Source organism: Phoenix dactylifera, chromosome 3, assembly GCF_009389715.1.
Source record: "Phoenix dactylifera cultivar Barhee BC4 chromosome 3, palm_55x_up_171113_PBpolish2nd_filt_p, whole genome shotgun sequence".
Classification (NCBI taxonomy): domain Eukaryota; kingdom Viridiplantae; phylum Streptophyta; class Magnoliopsida; order Arecales; family Arecaceae; genus Phoenix; species Phoenix dactylifera.
Window position 1 is genome coordinate 14,560,088 of NC_052394.1, and position 16,949 is coordinate 14,577,036.

The 16,949-nt window shown below is 37.4% G+C and overlaps 1 protein-coding gene across 2 annotated transcripts; it reads left to right on the forward strand.

The window, feature by feature from the left end:
- Positions 1-4,886: 4,886 nt before the first annotated feature.
- LOC103720721 (probable magnesium transporter NIPA6) lies at positions 4,887-16,551 on the forward strand. 2 transcript variants are annotated; one of them, XM_008810560.4, is made up of 9 exons: positions 4,888-5,240; positions 5,344-5,400; positions 5,678-5,768; positions 5,857-6,017; positions 6,149-6,276; positions 6,402-6,539; positions 14,324-14,416; positions 15,365-15,482; positions 15,587-16,551. In XM_008810560.4, the coding sequence occupies exons 1-9, from the start codon at positions 5,111-5,113 to the stop codon at positions 15,715-15,717; spliced, it is 1,047 nt and encodes a 348-aa protein (XP_008808782.2). In that variant the 5' UTR covers positions 4,888-5,110; the 3' UTR covers positions 15,718-16,551. The 2 variants fall into 2 exon arrangements, with proteins under 2 accessions (XP_008808783.2, XP_008808782.2); XM_008810561.4 differs by lacking the exon at positions 14,324-14,416 and having other exon boundaries at positions 4,887-5,240.
- The last annotated feature ends 398 nt before the right edge of the window (positions 16,552-16,949 follow it).

Consider the following 16,949-nt stretch of genomic DNA (forward strand, 5'->3'; position numbering starts at 1 on the left):
AAAATATATAGAAAAAAAATCAAAATTTTAGATTCAATTAATTATTAAATATATGTTATTTACAATTTACTAATACCAATTTTTAATATAATCTTCATTTAATTATTTAATAAATTAATTGAAAAATTTTACCTGCCATATATTTTACATATAACCATGGCCGTAACTTGATCACTTAAAAACTATCGAGCGAAATAAATGCATAGTAGGTAGGGCTTGATGTTTTTATGCTAAGCTATCATTTCGGGTCTAATTTATTATTGTGTCTTGGGAGATGGTGGAAAAAAAAAATGCAAGGGGTGTTTTCTTGCATGGATTTAGGAGATATGAAGTCATTATATATTTAATTTTTTTTAAAATAAAAGATAATGTGGTTGAGTTGATCCAAATGAAATATATTCTGTTACATGACTTACAACCAGGCATATTTTTCTTTTATTTTTCTTTTAATGGCTATTACGTTTTCTCTTAGAAAAAAAAAATTTCTATTTAAAATTACAACTCATTCGCACAACCAGCTGAATCATTAGAAAGTAGAGCATTCTGCTAGTGGTTGGGGGTCTTATGAGCTTTTCTGTTTTTCTTGAGCCTTAATGCTGTAACTTAACTAGGCTGTTCAATTCCATATGGGCGGGGTGGCAAGATATAATAATGAGAAATGAGACATACATACAGATTAAACTCAGGATTTGAAATCCCACCTCGACTTCAATTTCATTAAAATTTAATATTTTTTGTTTGTCAAAATATTGACATAGAGTCATGCTGCTGTGTAACATTGATCATTTCATATTTTCAAATTACACCTTACAATTCAACTTCATATATTTAATTTTGCTTTTATTTGTTAAAAACCAAACATTGATACCTTGAAGTAGAATCCCATTGTGAAAATATACGATCATTATCTTAATACCAACCATGTAATGGGATTCAATAGTAATCAAACATTGATGCAACAGCAAACAACCATCACAATAATCACTTTGGCCAAAGATTGGTTCATCAAATCAATATAGTTATCCACAACATGATAAAATTAATGAAAAGCTTAAAGATGTCATTGTATACGGAACTAAAATCATATAGAGCAAAACTTGACAATATTACATTAGATATTAAATAAAGAAGGGGTACATATAGCTGTATTGTATGTTAAATATTGGAATAGAGAAATGTACAGATGGTTGGATGGAAATAGCAAAAGAAAGAGAGCATGGAACCCCTAGGATGAGTATGAATGCGGCCTATAAGATCAGAAAACAAAAGGCTACAAAGGAGCTCCAGTGCATGCAGATGGTCCACCCAGATAAACTCTCCAGAGTGATGAGCAGCGAAGAAGACAACCTAGTCAGCAGCGTAGTTTGCCTCACTATAAACATGGATGACCTGGTAGGAGGCACACTCCCCAAGTAGTCTGCATAGGGCCGGCTCAACTCTTAGGCGACTGAGGCGGCCGCCTAAGGCTCCGATCTAAAGAAGGTCAACCGCAGGGAATGCCTTAAAGATAAAACAAAAAAAAAAAAACTTCTTAGTGAGTTTGCCTTACTGCAGAGAAGGCCTCAAAGACAAAATAGAAAGAAAAAAGTCCCTCTTGGTGAGTTCGCCTTAGGCCCCCCAAATGCATTGGGCCACTCTTGAGTCTGTAGATGTCGCGGAGCAGCGGCCTCTCCTGAGCAGTGCACCTCCAACCTCGGACTCACTCGATCACTGTGGTCGAGTCTTCCTCGAGGAGGGTATACTCTACGCCCAGCATCTGTCTCGCATAGATCACACCCTTCCATGCAGCTTTAAGCTTGGCGCACGCAATAAACGACTTCTAGGCCTTCTTCTCTTTATTTTTATCTTTGATACATCGTCTTTCCTTGTAGCAACAGGGATTCAGGGGCTCGCCAAGATTTTTACTTCTTTGGCTGCCACAAAGCACAGCTTTGGTAACAAAACCATGCTGCCTTCATCCATGGTTATGCTTATAGGCTCTCAGATTGAAGAGCTTATGAACATACCATTCTTGCAGCTTTTGTTTTTGCCTCTAAGGTCTTGGCATAGATGGACGCCTCACTCAGAGCCCCTCTAACGCTTCCTACATAAACTCTATATAGTGCCTTAACTCGTATAAAATCTCGTCCTCCTCCAATCCACATCTGGTTACTTCTCAAGTTGGTCCAGAAATTCGACATGCTATGTCCCCATGAGAAACACATCCTTGATCACTGTTTCATTGGATCATACCCTTGTGTTCTATCCCCGCTAGTCTCTAAAGCCTTGCAAGAACATCCCACCATACTCATGGCTAAGAATGACTTGCGAGGTTTCATACATCTATTTTTTCTTTTTTTTTTTTGGGTCAAAAATAGGAGGGGAGGGGGAAGGACCAACCCACCCGCGTAGCAGCCCCACTACTGGGCCTCCCTTCCACTAGAAAATGTTCGATACAGGTCGCAGGTTTCGCGTGCCTTCTCCGATCCGTGGGCTCACCCCACTGGGCTTACCGTCTCACATGTGGGTACGTCATCCCAGCACCACCTTAGTACAGATGGAAGGAAAGCATATCCGCCAACTAAGGGTGCAAATGGGTCGGGTCGGGTCCTGAGTAACTCCGACCTGACTTTAGGATCCGATCCGATCCGGTTTTTTGTTCGAATCCTCATTTTGGACCCCGAACCAATTCGATCTTCGGATCGGGTCGGATTTGGATCCGAATCAGGTGCAATTTTTTTGTGCTTTTGGAAAAGAATTTGGGCAAATCTAATTTGGTCATTTTATAATTATGAGGTTCTGGGTGACTCATGACTTGAAAGACTTGCAATTGACCTCCAGTCAGAACTGATGACCCGTGGCGTACTAACTAAGTCGGTCTACATGCCAAATTGCATGTCACACTATTTTTTATCTATACGACTGAATGGGCGGAACTTGGTGTCTCCCAGCTCCCCTCTCACGAGGGCAAAAAAAATCCCAGACTTTCTTCCAAAATCCAATTCCATTGCAGAAAACTGGCACGACCCATATTCAGTTCAGCGTTCCCTCACTTTCTCCCTTCAAAAGTTAAAAGAAACAAAAACCAAAAAACAGAAGAAAAAAAAAACCAGCTACCGAGACACCAGAGGTATCAACAGTGTAATAGATCGAGAGAGAATTCTGACGGGCCGAGATTCCTTTGGATTCTATGAACCTATGTCTGTTGCTGTCCTTCCACGCTTGAACCTACTCCTCTTAGGGCTTTTCCTTTTCTCTCTCTCTCTCTTCGGGTCTATTCGGATCGGATCGGATCTGTTCGGTAAACCTATACCCGACTCAGATCCACGGATCCTAACATTCGGATCGGATCGAGTCTATGCGAGTCGGACCGGATCGAGTTACGGGTCGATCCGACCTATTTGTAGCCTTACCGCCAACGAGCCGTCCGGACGTGGGGCATTCGGTCCCCTAATTTAATCGACGCCCGCGTGTTTCAAATCTGGACAACTCGGATGGAATTATCGCCCCCTTACTATCAGGCTACCACCTTGGTGGCTGGTTTCATACATCTCGAAATCCAACCCTAGTAGTACTTTCAATTCAGATGATATTTTGCATTAAAAATGTCGCATGGCCCTTCAAGACATGGCATGCTCAAACTTTTAATAATTTTATTAAATTTTTTAAGGGTAAAGTGTTTCTTGTTATCTGTGTAATAAGTACGGGGTAGAGATGTATGTGATCATGCAACTAAATCTTACACCACCATGGCATGCATCACATTCCATTCCCATAGCATTGGTGCTACCTTGGCCCCATTGCCGATCTCCCTATTATATCTTTGGTAAGCAAGGAAGGGGATACCAGGCTTTGGACCCTCGTTCAATGGGGTTGACCCTTGATAACCTTCTAGACTAAGTATATATTTAAAGAGACTAATGAGGTCGTAGACTGGATAACTTTTTAGGTAGCCAGTCACTCCGGAGGCACCCTATAGATCGAGGAGAGGGAGCTACCTAGAATGCTATGAAATTTGATGTTTTCTAATTTTATTGAATGCATCCGTAATCGAACAGTAGAAATCATTCATTTCAGCCAAAAAAAAAAAAAATTATCCTCTGACCACCCTCTACAGTTGGACCAAGTCGCCGTACAGCATACGACAACCATAAGATCAAAATCAAAAGGGCACCTTGAATCATAGATCTCTCTCTTATGCGTTGGTGTCATCTTAAACTTTATAATATTCACGCAAGCCTGCACTCGCAAGCAAACGGTGGAAACCTAAACCTACTAGATTAATTAATTAATTGTTTATTTTTTATACTGTTGATCGGTTTGGATTTATCCACGAAATTTCATCAGGTCTTCGTAATCGATCCAGACCGCTCAATTGATGTAACCTCTACTTGCACGGTCGTGATGTAGGCGTCAAATTGCCAGTTTACAACAATTGTCCAAACTCGTCCAATTCGACGCGTATATATAGTCAGGGTACTCGGTAGAGCCATCCGTACCTTAACGACAAAACTCAAATAAAAACAGACGAATAACCTAGCAGATCATATCGTCTGGGGCCCCACCTCTAATAAGCCAATCTTTGGGGCGCTAACCCCGATTCGTCGAGTTCGTTCGCCAGTTGTCGTGTTAGCCTAACCTCGCTGTACTACGGACGGCAGCCATTCTGTTACCCGCTCGGTCCCCGCTCCATCCTTCCAACGAATAATTGTTTGCCACGTGGAAATTACCGTTGGCCCCGCACCGTTGCATGTATTGATTCGCAGGTACCGGTATCCCCTGTTCTTGTGATCAGGTCCACCTGCAATAATTCCTTACTAAATATAAACAAATATGACGATTTTAGCCCTCCTCGAGTCCCATTATCCCATGGAATAAGAACGAGAAACAACTATGTAGAGTTGTAGACGAAAGGGAAATAAAAGGGAAGCCCCCTTGATCGCTTCCGTTCTTTCTTGTGTTTTAATAAATTTCTTTCCCTCCAATCTCCTGGTTTCTCCAAAAGCCGTAACGCAGCAGCCAACCCTTACTAGATTAGTTTCATGAATAGAATTGGGATTCAGAAAGAGGGAGGGAGAGAGAGAGAGAGAGAAAGGAGGAGGAGGAGGTTTAATTGGTGCGGTGTTCGGGAATGGGATTCTCGACGGACAATCTGAAGGGATTCGTGCTGGCGGTGCTGTCGAGCGGGTTCATCGGCACAAGCTTCATCATCAAGAAGAAGGGTCTCAGAAGGGCTGCTGCCGCTTCCGGGATTCGAGCAGGTCGGTCATAAAAAAAGAAGAAGAAAGAAAAGAAAAACTGGTCTCTGTTTAATTATTATTCATTGTTCTCATCATGCGATGTGGGATGTCTTCTGTGGTGTAGGTGTTGGTGGATATTCTTATCTCTTGGAGCCCCTCTGGTGGGCCGGCATGATCACAAGTAAGCCAACAAAAGCATCATTTCCCTTGTTATATGTAAAATTTAACTTCAATATCTTTCAATTTATTATCAGTGTCATTGCATAATCGATTCATGGTTTGAAACAAAAATTTTTGGTAGTTTAGCAATCAAGAGGCTAAATATTGGATTACTGGTTCTTGGGCATGACTTTTGTTCAATTGTATGGTGCGACTTATCTTTTGATCGGTTGTTGACAAGTGATTTTGCAAATCTTTGGTCCCTGTATCGATTAATCACGAGATGTTATCTTGTTCAGTGATTGTTGGAGAAGTTGCAAATTTTATAGCATATGCATTTGCCCCGGCAGTTCTTGTTACTCCTCTCGGCGCATCGAGCATAATTGTGAGGTAAGTTTCGGCTGTGTATTAGAATGTGATGCTGTGTTGATCACCTGTAAGTGTTGACTTGCTGATGATATCTTGATGGATTATGTAGTGCTGTGTTGGCTCACTTTATCTTGAAAGAGAGGTTGCATAGTCTTGGGATTTTGGGCTGTGTGATGTGCATTGCAGGGTCTGTGGTGATTGTCATTCACGCGCCGCAGGAGAAAGCAATCAGTTCGGTTCAGGAAATATGGAAATTGGCTATGCAAACAGGTAAGCAGATTTCTTCACTCTATTTGTCTTTTTTTTTTTTAATATCAATTAGGTTTATTATATGCTTTCCTTGTCCATTGATGGACTTGTTTTATGATCACCACAGATTGATTGGGTTGGTTGTTTTTCAGCTTTCCTGCTGTATGTGGCTTCGGTTATTGTATTGGTCTTTGTGCTAATTTTCCATTTTGCCCCATGCTATGGGCATACAAATGTGTTAGTCTACACGGGCATTTGTTCTTTGATGGGCTCTCTCTCGGTAACGATTGTATTTTTAATATATTGCCACTTTCTTGTTTGCATACCTTATTTCAATTAAATTTAACACAAAATAAAGCTAAGACTGGATGTATGTTGAACTATAAAACTTTTTTACATATGCAGGTAATGAGTGTCAAAGCTCTGGGTACTTCCCTAAAGCTGACTTTTGAGGGCACGAATCAGTTAATTTATCCCCAGACATGGTTTTTTATGCTTGTAGTGCTTACATGTGTGATAACACAAATGAATTATCTTAACAAGGTGAGTAATGGCATAATTATTCCCATTGTATATTAATGTGCTTATGATTTTGCTGGGATTTTTTATTGCTGATGTTTTGGCTCAATAAGGTTGTAACTCAACTGCTTTTGTCTTTTCTTTCTTTTCTTTTATTACTAGTCCTCCTGCTACCAAGCCAACTGAATATATTCAGGAGCTGATCTTTTGGTGCATATTAGGTCCACTACCTTTCAGATAGATTTGAATGTGAACAGTAAGATTGAGGAAATATAATCTTCCTTTTTTTTTAAAAAACTATCAAATGCATTCATTCAAAATAAACAATATGCTATATATGTTAATGTCTTATGGGATTTGTTCTTCACAATGCTGAAGACAATGTGGTTTGTCTTGTTTCTTGGGTTATGTTTAAAATTGGGTATTTGTCAGCTACTTTGAATTTAGAACTATCATAATGCTTGCCAGCATATGTTCATGGCAAAGAGTCCCCCAGCTTCACCATGTGTGTTATAATGATTTAATTTTAATGTTCAAATTGGTAGTGATTGATCTAAGTACTCAAATAGGAAGGATGTATAGAGATGTTTAGGGACAATTTGACGAGTAGCTTACAATGTTATATAAGTGTGTCCTAGTGCACGAGGCTCTTGCCACTATGCAGTTCGGGAAGGCTCAGGTATGCACAGTCTTACCCCTACATTTGGAGAGGCTGTTTTCGTGTTTCGAATCCATGACATCCGAGTCAGAATAGAAAATCCTTATCGTTGCACCAAGGCCCGCCTTCATTAGATGACAAGGCTCTATGCTTCAAAATGTTCTATAGTAGAGAAGTTAAAGATGAGCATAGTAAAGTCATGAGGTTGATCTCTAATAAAAGAACGAATGATAAAACCAAATGAATTTTTAGTGGTAGCTCAGGAGTTGTGAAAAATATGATGAAGAATCTATTAACATGTTGTACTTCTAAGGAGGAAATATTAGAAACAGCCTCTTTTAGACTAGGGACTTTTTGTGATGAAAGATAAGAGAAGTGGGGAGATAAAATGCTTATATTAAGAAGCTTGGGTAGGTATGCCTTGAGAAAAAGTGTCCCCAATGAAAGCGAATAGTTGTGGATCCATAAAGGGGGCTTGTGTAAATAAGTGAAGACATGGGAGTCATCTCTCTAGTTATAACATCATCTGATATGTCTGCTATGGTTGAACTTGCCTTTTTAATATTTGATGCTCGTTGGTTATCTTCGTAAGCATCCTAGAATTTCATGGTATCATTATACGATTTCATTGCTCATGTAGTTGAACCCTCTAGTTGGAGATGTGTTTATCTGTCTCTAGGTTGGGATTCATTGAGTTGTAAGAAGAAAAAAAAAAATATGTATGCATGCATATGTTTATGTTTATTGGAGTTAATACTCACATAATTTGGTGAATTTTAGAAGGAAGAAACAGAGAGGGCTCTACGGATGATAAGCAGAGATATCAATATCATTTTGTAGCATATGATCTTTCACTTGTTCTCATATAATTTGGTGAATTTTGGAATGAAAAAAAGAAACAGAGAGAGCTCTTCCAATGACAAGTAGAGATATCAGTATCATTTTGTAGCATATGATCTTTCATTTATACTTGGTTCAAGGAGGCTTTATATGTTGTCAAAATGTAACCTTCAAGCCTTTTTCTAAGGGTGTCAAGAAAGGGGCTCTTTTTGAACCCAAGTTGGAAAGCAACTTGATGTTATCATTGATCATCTAACCAAAGCTTGATCTCAAATTAGATTTCAGACAAAATTGCTTGTCCGATACTGAACCTCATTTCCATTGGCCAAATTGGACCCACCCTGATTTGAGCAAAACTAGAACTAAGCAACGATCAACCAAAGGGATGGTGGTTGGCCAAGCTTGTAGTTTCTTGAGAGTGTGGTGAGAGAGAGAGAGAGATATTGAGGTGGAGGGAGGAGTTAGGCTATCGATGAAAGCATTGAAGTGAAGGGTTGGAAGAAGAGAGTTGGGCTATAGGGTTATGTTTTCTTTTGTCAAATTCTTAGAGAGGAGAGAAGGGGTTCCAAAATGGATGGTGAGTGGTGGCTTGTGATGGTGGGGGAGAGCACTGTAGTGGATAGGGTAGGGGGAAAGATGTAGCATACCTTTTGCTGATTGGTCATCGAGGGAGTATTGGAGGAGAGCAATCAGCCAGTGAGATGGTGTGAGGCAAGACAGCAAAGCCATTTGGTGGTTGGCTATTGTGGGAAATGTTGGACTAAGCTTGTTGGTAGTGTTATGGGGGAGTATCAGCCTAGGGTTTTTATAGTAAGGAAGAAGGAAAAAATACAAATGAAAGGGGTCGAGAGATTGGGAGAATGGAAGGCTTTTTGGGATTGAGCAAGGTGGAAAAGTTTTTTGAGTGGCTCATTTTATTGTTAGATTTATGGTCTTTCAACCAACAAGCTAGCATCTTATAGCTCACTCTAAATCTAGACCCAACTTATATAAATAGTCATTATGCCGGTCTAAATTTAAGGACTCGAACCTGATGTAATTTTTAAATTGGAAGTGATTTTATATTCAGACACGGTTTTGGGATGAGGAACCGTTGCCCAAGTCCTCCTTTTATTCTAGGTTGGATAGGTTTGCTTGGATAGGTGGGACAGAATTTTACCATCCTCGTTTTTCTATGTTTTTTTATAGTTTCGTTTCTTTCCTTCTTTTCCTCATTTTGGTTTGTTCTCTAGGTTAGAAATTCAAAAGGACCTTTTTTCCCCTTTTTGTCCTTTATTGCTAATAAACATCTCGCCATTAAGGAAAAGGGAATGTATATTTTATTTTAAGAAGTATCTTTTATTTGTACTTTGTTTTTTTAACTCAAGATGCTGTAAGGGATTGAGTTCATCTTCAAGTATACTAGCATATAACCCGGACTATTTGTGGGTACGTTTTTTTTTCTATTTTCAACTATTCTTGAAATACAATATAGAAATATAATATATTATACTAAATAGAAGGCTTCAATAGCCAAATTTTTGTTGCACAATAGCCAATGAACTTTAATAATGGCTGGGTAGAAACTTCCATCAAATATCTAAACGATATAGTAATATTAGTTTAAATATATATAATACTTAATATCCTCAATCATAAATTATACTCATACCAATTGTATAAGTATCATTGATACTTAATACTACTAATAGTACGATGCTCTATTATCTATCACTTATACACATTTATCATTAAAGAAATAGATAATATTATACTCATTTATAATATATATCTGTTAATAAGTGACCATTAAAGGCCTATCTTCCTCCTATGTTAGTTATAAGAGCCCTATTTATTATTCTAAAACCAGATTAGTGACATTATTGATAGGGGCATCCATGTTGAGAGTGGAGAGCTCAGCTTAGTAAATTTTCGTTTCACATTACTAAATATTAGTAAATCTTGTTCAAATTTTTTTCTTCTTTCTTAGTATGTTTCCCTCACAGACATGACTATGTTAAGTTATTTACTAATTTATAAATCTCTAAATCCATAGAATATTTTTAGTAGGTCACTAAGAAATTGTTGATTGCCACATGGATATGGGTTGTTTTCGATTCAAGTGCTCTTTCCCAAGTAGAGTGGATGCCTTGAAAGTTGGTTGTTTTAGCTAACTTGTGTCCAGTGTCAGAAGAAAAGGCATAATATAACACCAAAAACTATTCAATTTATAAACTATAAACTAGTTAGAATACCGGCCCCATGCAATACGCAAGGCACGATTTTTTCTTCAGTTTCCAACTAGTCTTGAAATGCAATACAATAATATAACAAATTATAAGAAATAGAAGGTTTCACTGGTCAAATTTCTATTGCAGATTAAATAATGAGCTTTGATGATGGTCGAGCAGAAACTCCCATTAAATATCTAAACTAGTATAGTAATATCAGCTTAGATAAGTATAATATTTATCTATTGTAGTTAGATAAAATTCTCAATTATTAGTTATACTTGATACTTAATATTGATAATAGTAAGATACTCCATTATCTATCACTTATACTTACTTATCATTAAAGGAACAGATAATATAATACTCACTTATGATATCTATTAATAAGTGATCATTATGGATCTCTTAATAAGTGATCACTTATACTCACTTATCATTAAAGGAACAGTTAATATAATACTCACTCATGATATAATACTCAGCTATAAGAGCAAATAACTATCATTATTTGCTACAGAATATATTATTTTATTAATTGGATATTTAAAATTATTATTATTGTGGCTATTATAGTAGTAATAGATAATAAAAAAAATAATGCTAGTACTTTTTTAATTACCTTTCACTTGATAAAAAAATTATTTCTCAAATTATACGATTTCTTTTAGGGGAAAAATGATGCAAAAAAATTGAACTTTCAAAAAAAGTTAGTTAAAAAATGGTGTAAATGAAAATAATGGTTGTTATTGACATCAAAACTAACTATTATAACACTAAATAATGTGTTATAAAAGCACCATTTATCAAAAATAAGAAATCTTTTTATCAAGTGAGAAGGTATTAAGATGTAGTCGCTATTTTAGTTTCAAATGTCCAATTTGACTAGTATAAAGGTTAATAGTAGATCAATGCTAATGGAGTAATATTTTTTTAATTAAAGGATTTTGATGTTGTTCTGTGATGGGTTCATACCTTTTATTATACACCGGAACAAGGATTAAGGACATGGTCCATCATGGTTGTACCATGCTGGACTAGAGAGAGACTAGGTCTTAGGAAACATCTAGACTCTAGGTCTCTCTAGATTGGGTTCTTCTAGATTCTCCTGGTTTGTCCCAGTCCTCTCCAGGATAGGATAGTGTGAGACAGTTGCATATCAATGCTCGGGATGACTAGGCATCTTGCAATATCAATTTTAAAATTTTTTTATTTTTTATTTTTTCTCTTTATTCTTGTTGTTAATAGTTGTTCTGGTCCAACCTATTCCTCTTTATCATCTTGGTACCATACTGTACTAGGACCAAAATAGGATGGGTACCGATATTGAGATTTAAATCCATGCACTAGAATTGATTTCCCACTATTGTTCATAGTTGATGAGAGAGAGAGAGAGACTCCATACTTTTATTGTGGAATGGTGGCGAGTTGTAGATTGGGTAAACCCATTTCCATATGTTCTGACCAAGGACTATGTATTAATGAACTTGAGCATGTTGGTATTGGAACAGGAGGGGAGACATAAGTGAAGGAAATCAGGGAGAAAACTCCCTTTCACATATGCCATTCTTCTCTCTCTTCCTCCATTGCACCCTCTTTTTCTCTTCATTTTCCTTTGGGGCACAAAAGTTTGCTTAGGATCGACTGGATAGAAATCAATATCAAGGCTTCAAATCGTGGCACGCCTTACCAGTCCGTATAGGTGCACACCGAGAATGGTACGGAAGGCGTACTGAGTGTCGATATGCCAAACCGATCTTTGTACTAGGCATAGCGACACTGTATCAAGATATTACTGGTGTAGGGTCTGGTAGTGGATAGTGAGCCTTGGTCCAAATTGCATCCCTTCACATCAGATCTTAATGCCTGTAGAAAATCTAGTTAGCAGATCTCTACCGAATACTCATTTTGGTCTCTTTATTTATTTTTCAATTTACAGCTCAAAGAAGACTTGGATTGACTTGATTTTTGGGTGCTAAATTTCTAAATTTAAGTCAAACCTCATAGGGGTTGGCTCTATATACTCAAGCCTAATAATAGTGCAAAGTCAGCTTATTAGGTTGGCTACAAATTCTACTTAGTAATCCATGATGATCAGACACATCTACTGCAGAATCACTTTTAACTGCCACAAAGTTGTGTGAGCCCTGGAGCTTAGGGTTCAGGTTTACCACACTCGGGAGGTTTTAATTGTAGATGGATCATAGAGGACTAAGAGACTTGCTTTTCAAAATTCTGAACATTTTTTTTACCTGATCTGAGAATAATTTTGTTTAACAAGCTGTTGTAAAAGGGTAGAAGTTGAAAAGGGATATTTGCAAATTACAATTTTGATTTTTGAGGAATAGAAAAGTTTTTGGTGCATGATATGGGCTTTATTTGGGAGAAATAAATACAGAAGTGGCAGGATATGCACATATATGGTACCAACTATACCTTTGTGAAACGTTCTCTATGCACCGCTCAACCTTCTTCGATCCACCGCTCATCCCTTCCCAAATCCAGCTTCTCCCTAGTGTTTTTTCCTCTTGTTTTTCTCAAGTATAGATTGCTTTTAAATAAGAATCCTATTTTTGATTTTGATCTCAGCCAGCCATGCCCATCAGAGTGATCCATCTATCCTTGCATCACTTTATTGAAGCCACCACCACCCCCCACTGGCCCCAAACCCTGCCCCCCCTTCCAAAAAGAAGAAGAAGAAGAGGAAGAAACAACGAAAAGGAAGAAAACTAAATTTATCTTACCTGTTTTTATGTCCGTTATATGCATTCATTATGGTTTATATAGATGGCCGTATGAGACCGAACACTTCTCTGATATGTTGGCAGGTTTGGGATGGATGGATTTTGTAAGAGAGCAGCAGTGTAAGGTGGGAAAGGTTAAGAGTGCAAGATGCAACTATAAGGGTACTATTGATATTGAGAACTCGAAATTCTGAAAACAGATTTGTAGGAATCAGCGATTAAGATTTAGTGACAGTTAATGAAAAAAAATAGAGGACGATAGAAGGGGAATAGGTGCTATTTAAACATCTGCATTTATCATTGTGAGTGATTATTATCATGGTTGCCATGTGGAATGTTGTCATCACACCCCATATTTACCAAGAAATATTTATATCTATTGAAGATTTATCATGCCAATTGTATGAAAATTCCCTTCTTGTTTGTTAGATTAAGTGATAGTTCCTCTATATCTGAGTAAGTCTAGGGAATCAGTATATTTTAATATCATTAAGGTTAAGTACTGAATATTTTTCTTTCTGGACAGCTTTTTTGTGGTATGCTTAGTAAGGGCCCAATCTGTACATTTGCTTGCATGAATGGACATCTTGATATTATGATCATCTTTGATTAGTTAGTTGTATGATGAAAATTTTACATCACTTACAATGTTTATATTAATAATGTCAACTGAATGAGTAATAATCTCTCAAACAATTTAAGGAGATGATTACTAAATCATAGTGCAAGTAAAGAGAAGTTGTAGATAGCTGCATTAACTTCAAAGTATGCAGTGGCTAGGATACATGTACTGTCAAGTCATAAGAAGTTCTATAGGTTGTAAGACTGAAGAAGCATCTGATAAATATATCACATTGTAAATTGGCAGCAGTTAATATTCTGCTTTTATATGTTCCTTTACTGTCCCGGCGTCCCATGGGACGTTCTGCTGGGGCTTGAATCCTTGATTTCTAGTTTAAGAATTATGAAATCTGTGGGCATGAAGCTAATTTAGTAGCCAAAGCAGTTTAACTGCGTACTTGCTAATAAGTTGATTACCATTAAGTGGAAGAAAGTATTAGCAACTGTTATCCATTGATCTCATAACAAACCAAATTTTACATATAGTCTTTCTGTCAACCTTTGTCTAGGTATCATGCAACCATATTTGAATAATTTCCCGGATAGTGGCTTTCATGTACTTGACCATATTTTAGTTGTACATCATATATCTTATCTTGTTATGCTACAAGGCTATCTCAGTCTTGAAGCTGATAGAGTTTTTACCTAAATCCAGAAAATGAAAATGTTTATTTAAATTTTCTTAAGCATCTGCTAGATATTTTTTTAATTGAGTCATCTTTTTTATTTTTTCAGGCTCTGGACACCTTTAATACTGCCATTGTGTCTCCAATATACTATGTGATGTTCACCACACTTACAATAATTGCGAGTGTCATAATGTTCAAGGTACTGTTTGATAGTAGCACCAATTGCAGGGTCTGATAAAGATGTCCTTGCATAGAGTTGTAATCATTTCATTTAGCACCAATCTTGCAATTACATATGCTTGGCATCTACACTGGAAATTATAGCTGACTTACTGATGTCTGGCATTGGAGTTAATTTAACAATGTACTTGCTTGATTCACATTTACTAAGCTCGAGAAGTTTCATATTTTACCATCGATCTTTTGTTCGATCATTGTTCATGGTCTGGCAATTGTCAGTATTGTCTTCCCATTGTTTTGAAATATATAAGCTAAGCACCACTTGCAGGATAATTGTTGCCCAAAAGGCACACCTAACATATGATCTAACCTCAGTAGGAAAGCTGCAGTTCTCCCACCCCTCAATAATTGACTTATATCCTGCTCACTTATGGTGACAAAGGAAGTCTGTAGGGCTGCTGCAGATAGGATTGATGTGTTCCTGTGTTTGCAGCAATGACAGACTTATTATTGGATGTTTGCATGACTTGCATGATGGAAATTTTTGTGAAATTGTACCTTGAGGTTCAACTTCCTAGAAGTAATGGTCAGGCTGTCCATTATTCCAACCAATTTATAGTTTGTTTGGGAGCATATTTAAGTGATGAGTTATCGTTTGATGTCTCCATTTAAGTTAATAAGGAAGCAGAGCACCTGTATGACACAAGTAATTGTGAAGATATTTAATACGGGGCTGCATGGTATGCACATATATTAATGCATAAGATTGTCTCCATCAATCAGATCAACTGAAACACTTCATACACCTTCACCTTATTGTGACACACATCTGGGTTCTATGGCGCCACCTTCCAGTTAGAGTTCTTTTCCCTTTTTTTATGAGGAGGATTTCTTTTGGGGCCTTTTCCTGGGTGTTCAGATCATTGCTTGGTGAGTCACTAAACGTCAAGTTCAAACATGATTGCAGGATTGGGATGGACAAAGCATGGGAAGCATCATTTCTGAAATTTGTGGCTTCATTGTTGTTCTTTCTGGAACCATTTTATTACATGTAATGAAAGACTATGACAGAAATTCATCAAGAAGTGCGTGAGCTACTCTGCCATATCTCTCAAGCTAATTTGGTTTTCTACTTTGCTTGATTTCAAACTATTGCTCATTGTATGAAGCTGTTTTGAACATAATGCAGGTATGTATGCATCATTAGCCCCAAATTTGACTACCAGACTTTGTAGTGGAAATGGGGAGTTGCTGAAGCATGTTGATGAGGAGACGGGATCTTCAGAAGATATACTTTTGAGAAGACAAGAGCTCTATTAGCAACTCGAAACACAGAATCATTCTATGCTAACATCCAATACCAAAATCTCAGTATGAAGATTCCAATCCAGTGACCGAACTTGTAGAATTTGAGTTGATTGGCAATCGAAAACTGATGAGCATTCATACCATGGTGTTTTTCATGAACTGCCACCTGGAGGCTTTGAACAGTTGTGCTGATTGCTTGGTGTGAGGAAGAAATAATGGCTGGTCTTCAGCTTTGCATTCCAATATATACTGAAGTGCTCAGAGTTTGTGGGATTATAGGGTGATCTTGCCCAGTGATGGTTCATGGCTAGGTGGTTAGGAAGATTAATTTCTTTTGTGCATGCATGGGCATCCAGTTGCCATGTCAGGAGGGTGGAATGTTTCATCCTAGCATCATGCATCAGAAAATCCAGCGAAAGGAATCGCTAAGTTCAGGAAGGGATAACCGGATAGCAGGAAAGGGGACAGGTTCTTGTTTGGTTTTGTCATTGCATGTATAGAAAGCATCGAGGAATATTTTATGCAAGTTTCAAGTTATTATTTTCACCAAATGCCTTGGATAAATGTCAGATGGATTTTCTTATTGAACGTGTAACTATCTCAAGCAAAGAAAATGTAAATCCATGATTGACTACAAGGTCAAAGGAAGCTGCTGCCTGAAATTTGAACCACTTTGTGTCCCTTTTTGGGTAGAACAGACTACATAGTGTTATTTTGATTACATTTCTCCACTCTGACAATAATCTTTACCATGTATTTTAACTTCAAAACAGATTGGTTCATTGTAAGTGTGATGATATAATAAGGATGAGACCTATAGTGTTTAATTCAGTCAACATTGGATGATGTATCATTTTGCTGCTGCGGTGAAGCCCATGATGAAACCACCAATCGGGCAAATTCTGATTAAACCATCAAGCTTACGATTTTCAGCTTATTCCTTGATGGCTTTTATGTATATAAACAGTAGCATGATCTCTCATATTCTCATTAACTAATATTCTCATATTCTCATTAACTTGTGATGCCTATCGTGGTTCCTATGAAAAAAGAAAATCACCACGCAAGTTTCATCAAAACCATGCATGCCCCACCATCAATATCCATAAGTATTGTTGTTGGTTTTTGGTTTTTATTTTTTTACAAATTAGCGAAATACCACATGGAGATTGATGTTGAAGGTAATATTTGAACAAAAATTCTGCTTTTCCTTGCCTCCATTCTCTCATCCTTAAAACAACAAA

Bases quoted from the DNA above. Each gene is read 5' to 3' on its own strand.
- LOC103720721 (XM_008810560.4), top strand. From the start codon at position 5,111: ATGGGATTCTCGACGGACAATCTGAAGGGATTCGTGCTGGCGGTGCTG. The intron at 5,769-5,856 runs GTAAGTTTCGGC...TGGATTATGTAG, and splicing joins GCATCGAGCATAATTGTGAG to TGCTGTGTTGGCTCACTTTA. The intron at 14,417-15,364 runs GTACTGTTTGAT...ACATGATTGCAG, and splicing joins CGAGTGTCATAATGTTCAAG to GATTGGGATGGACAAAGCAT.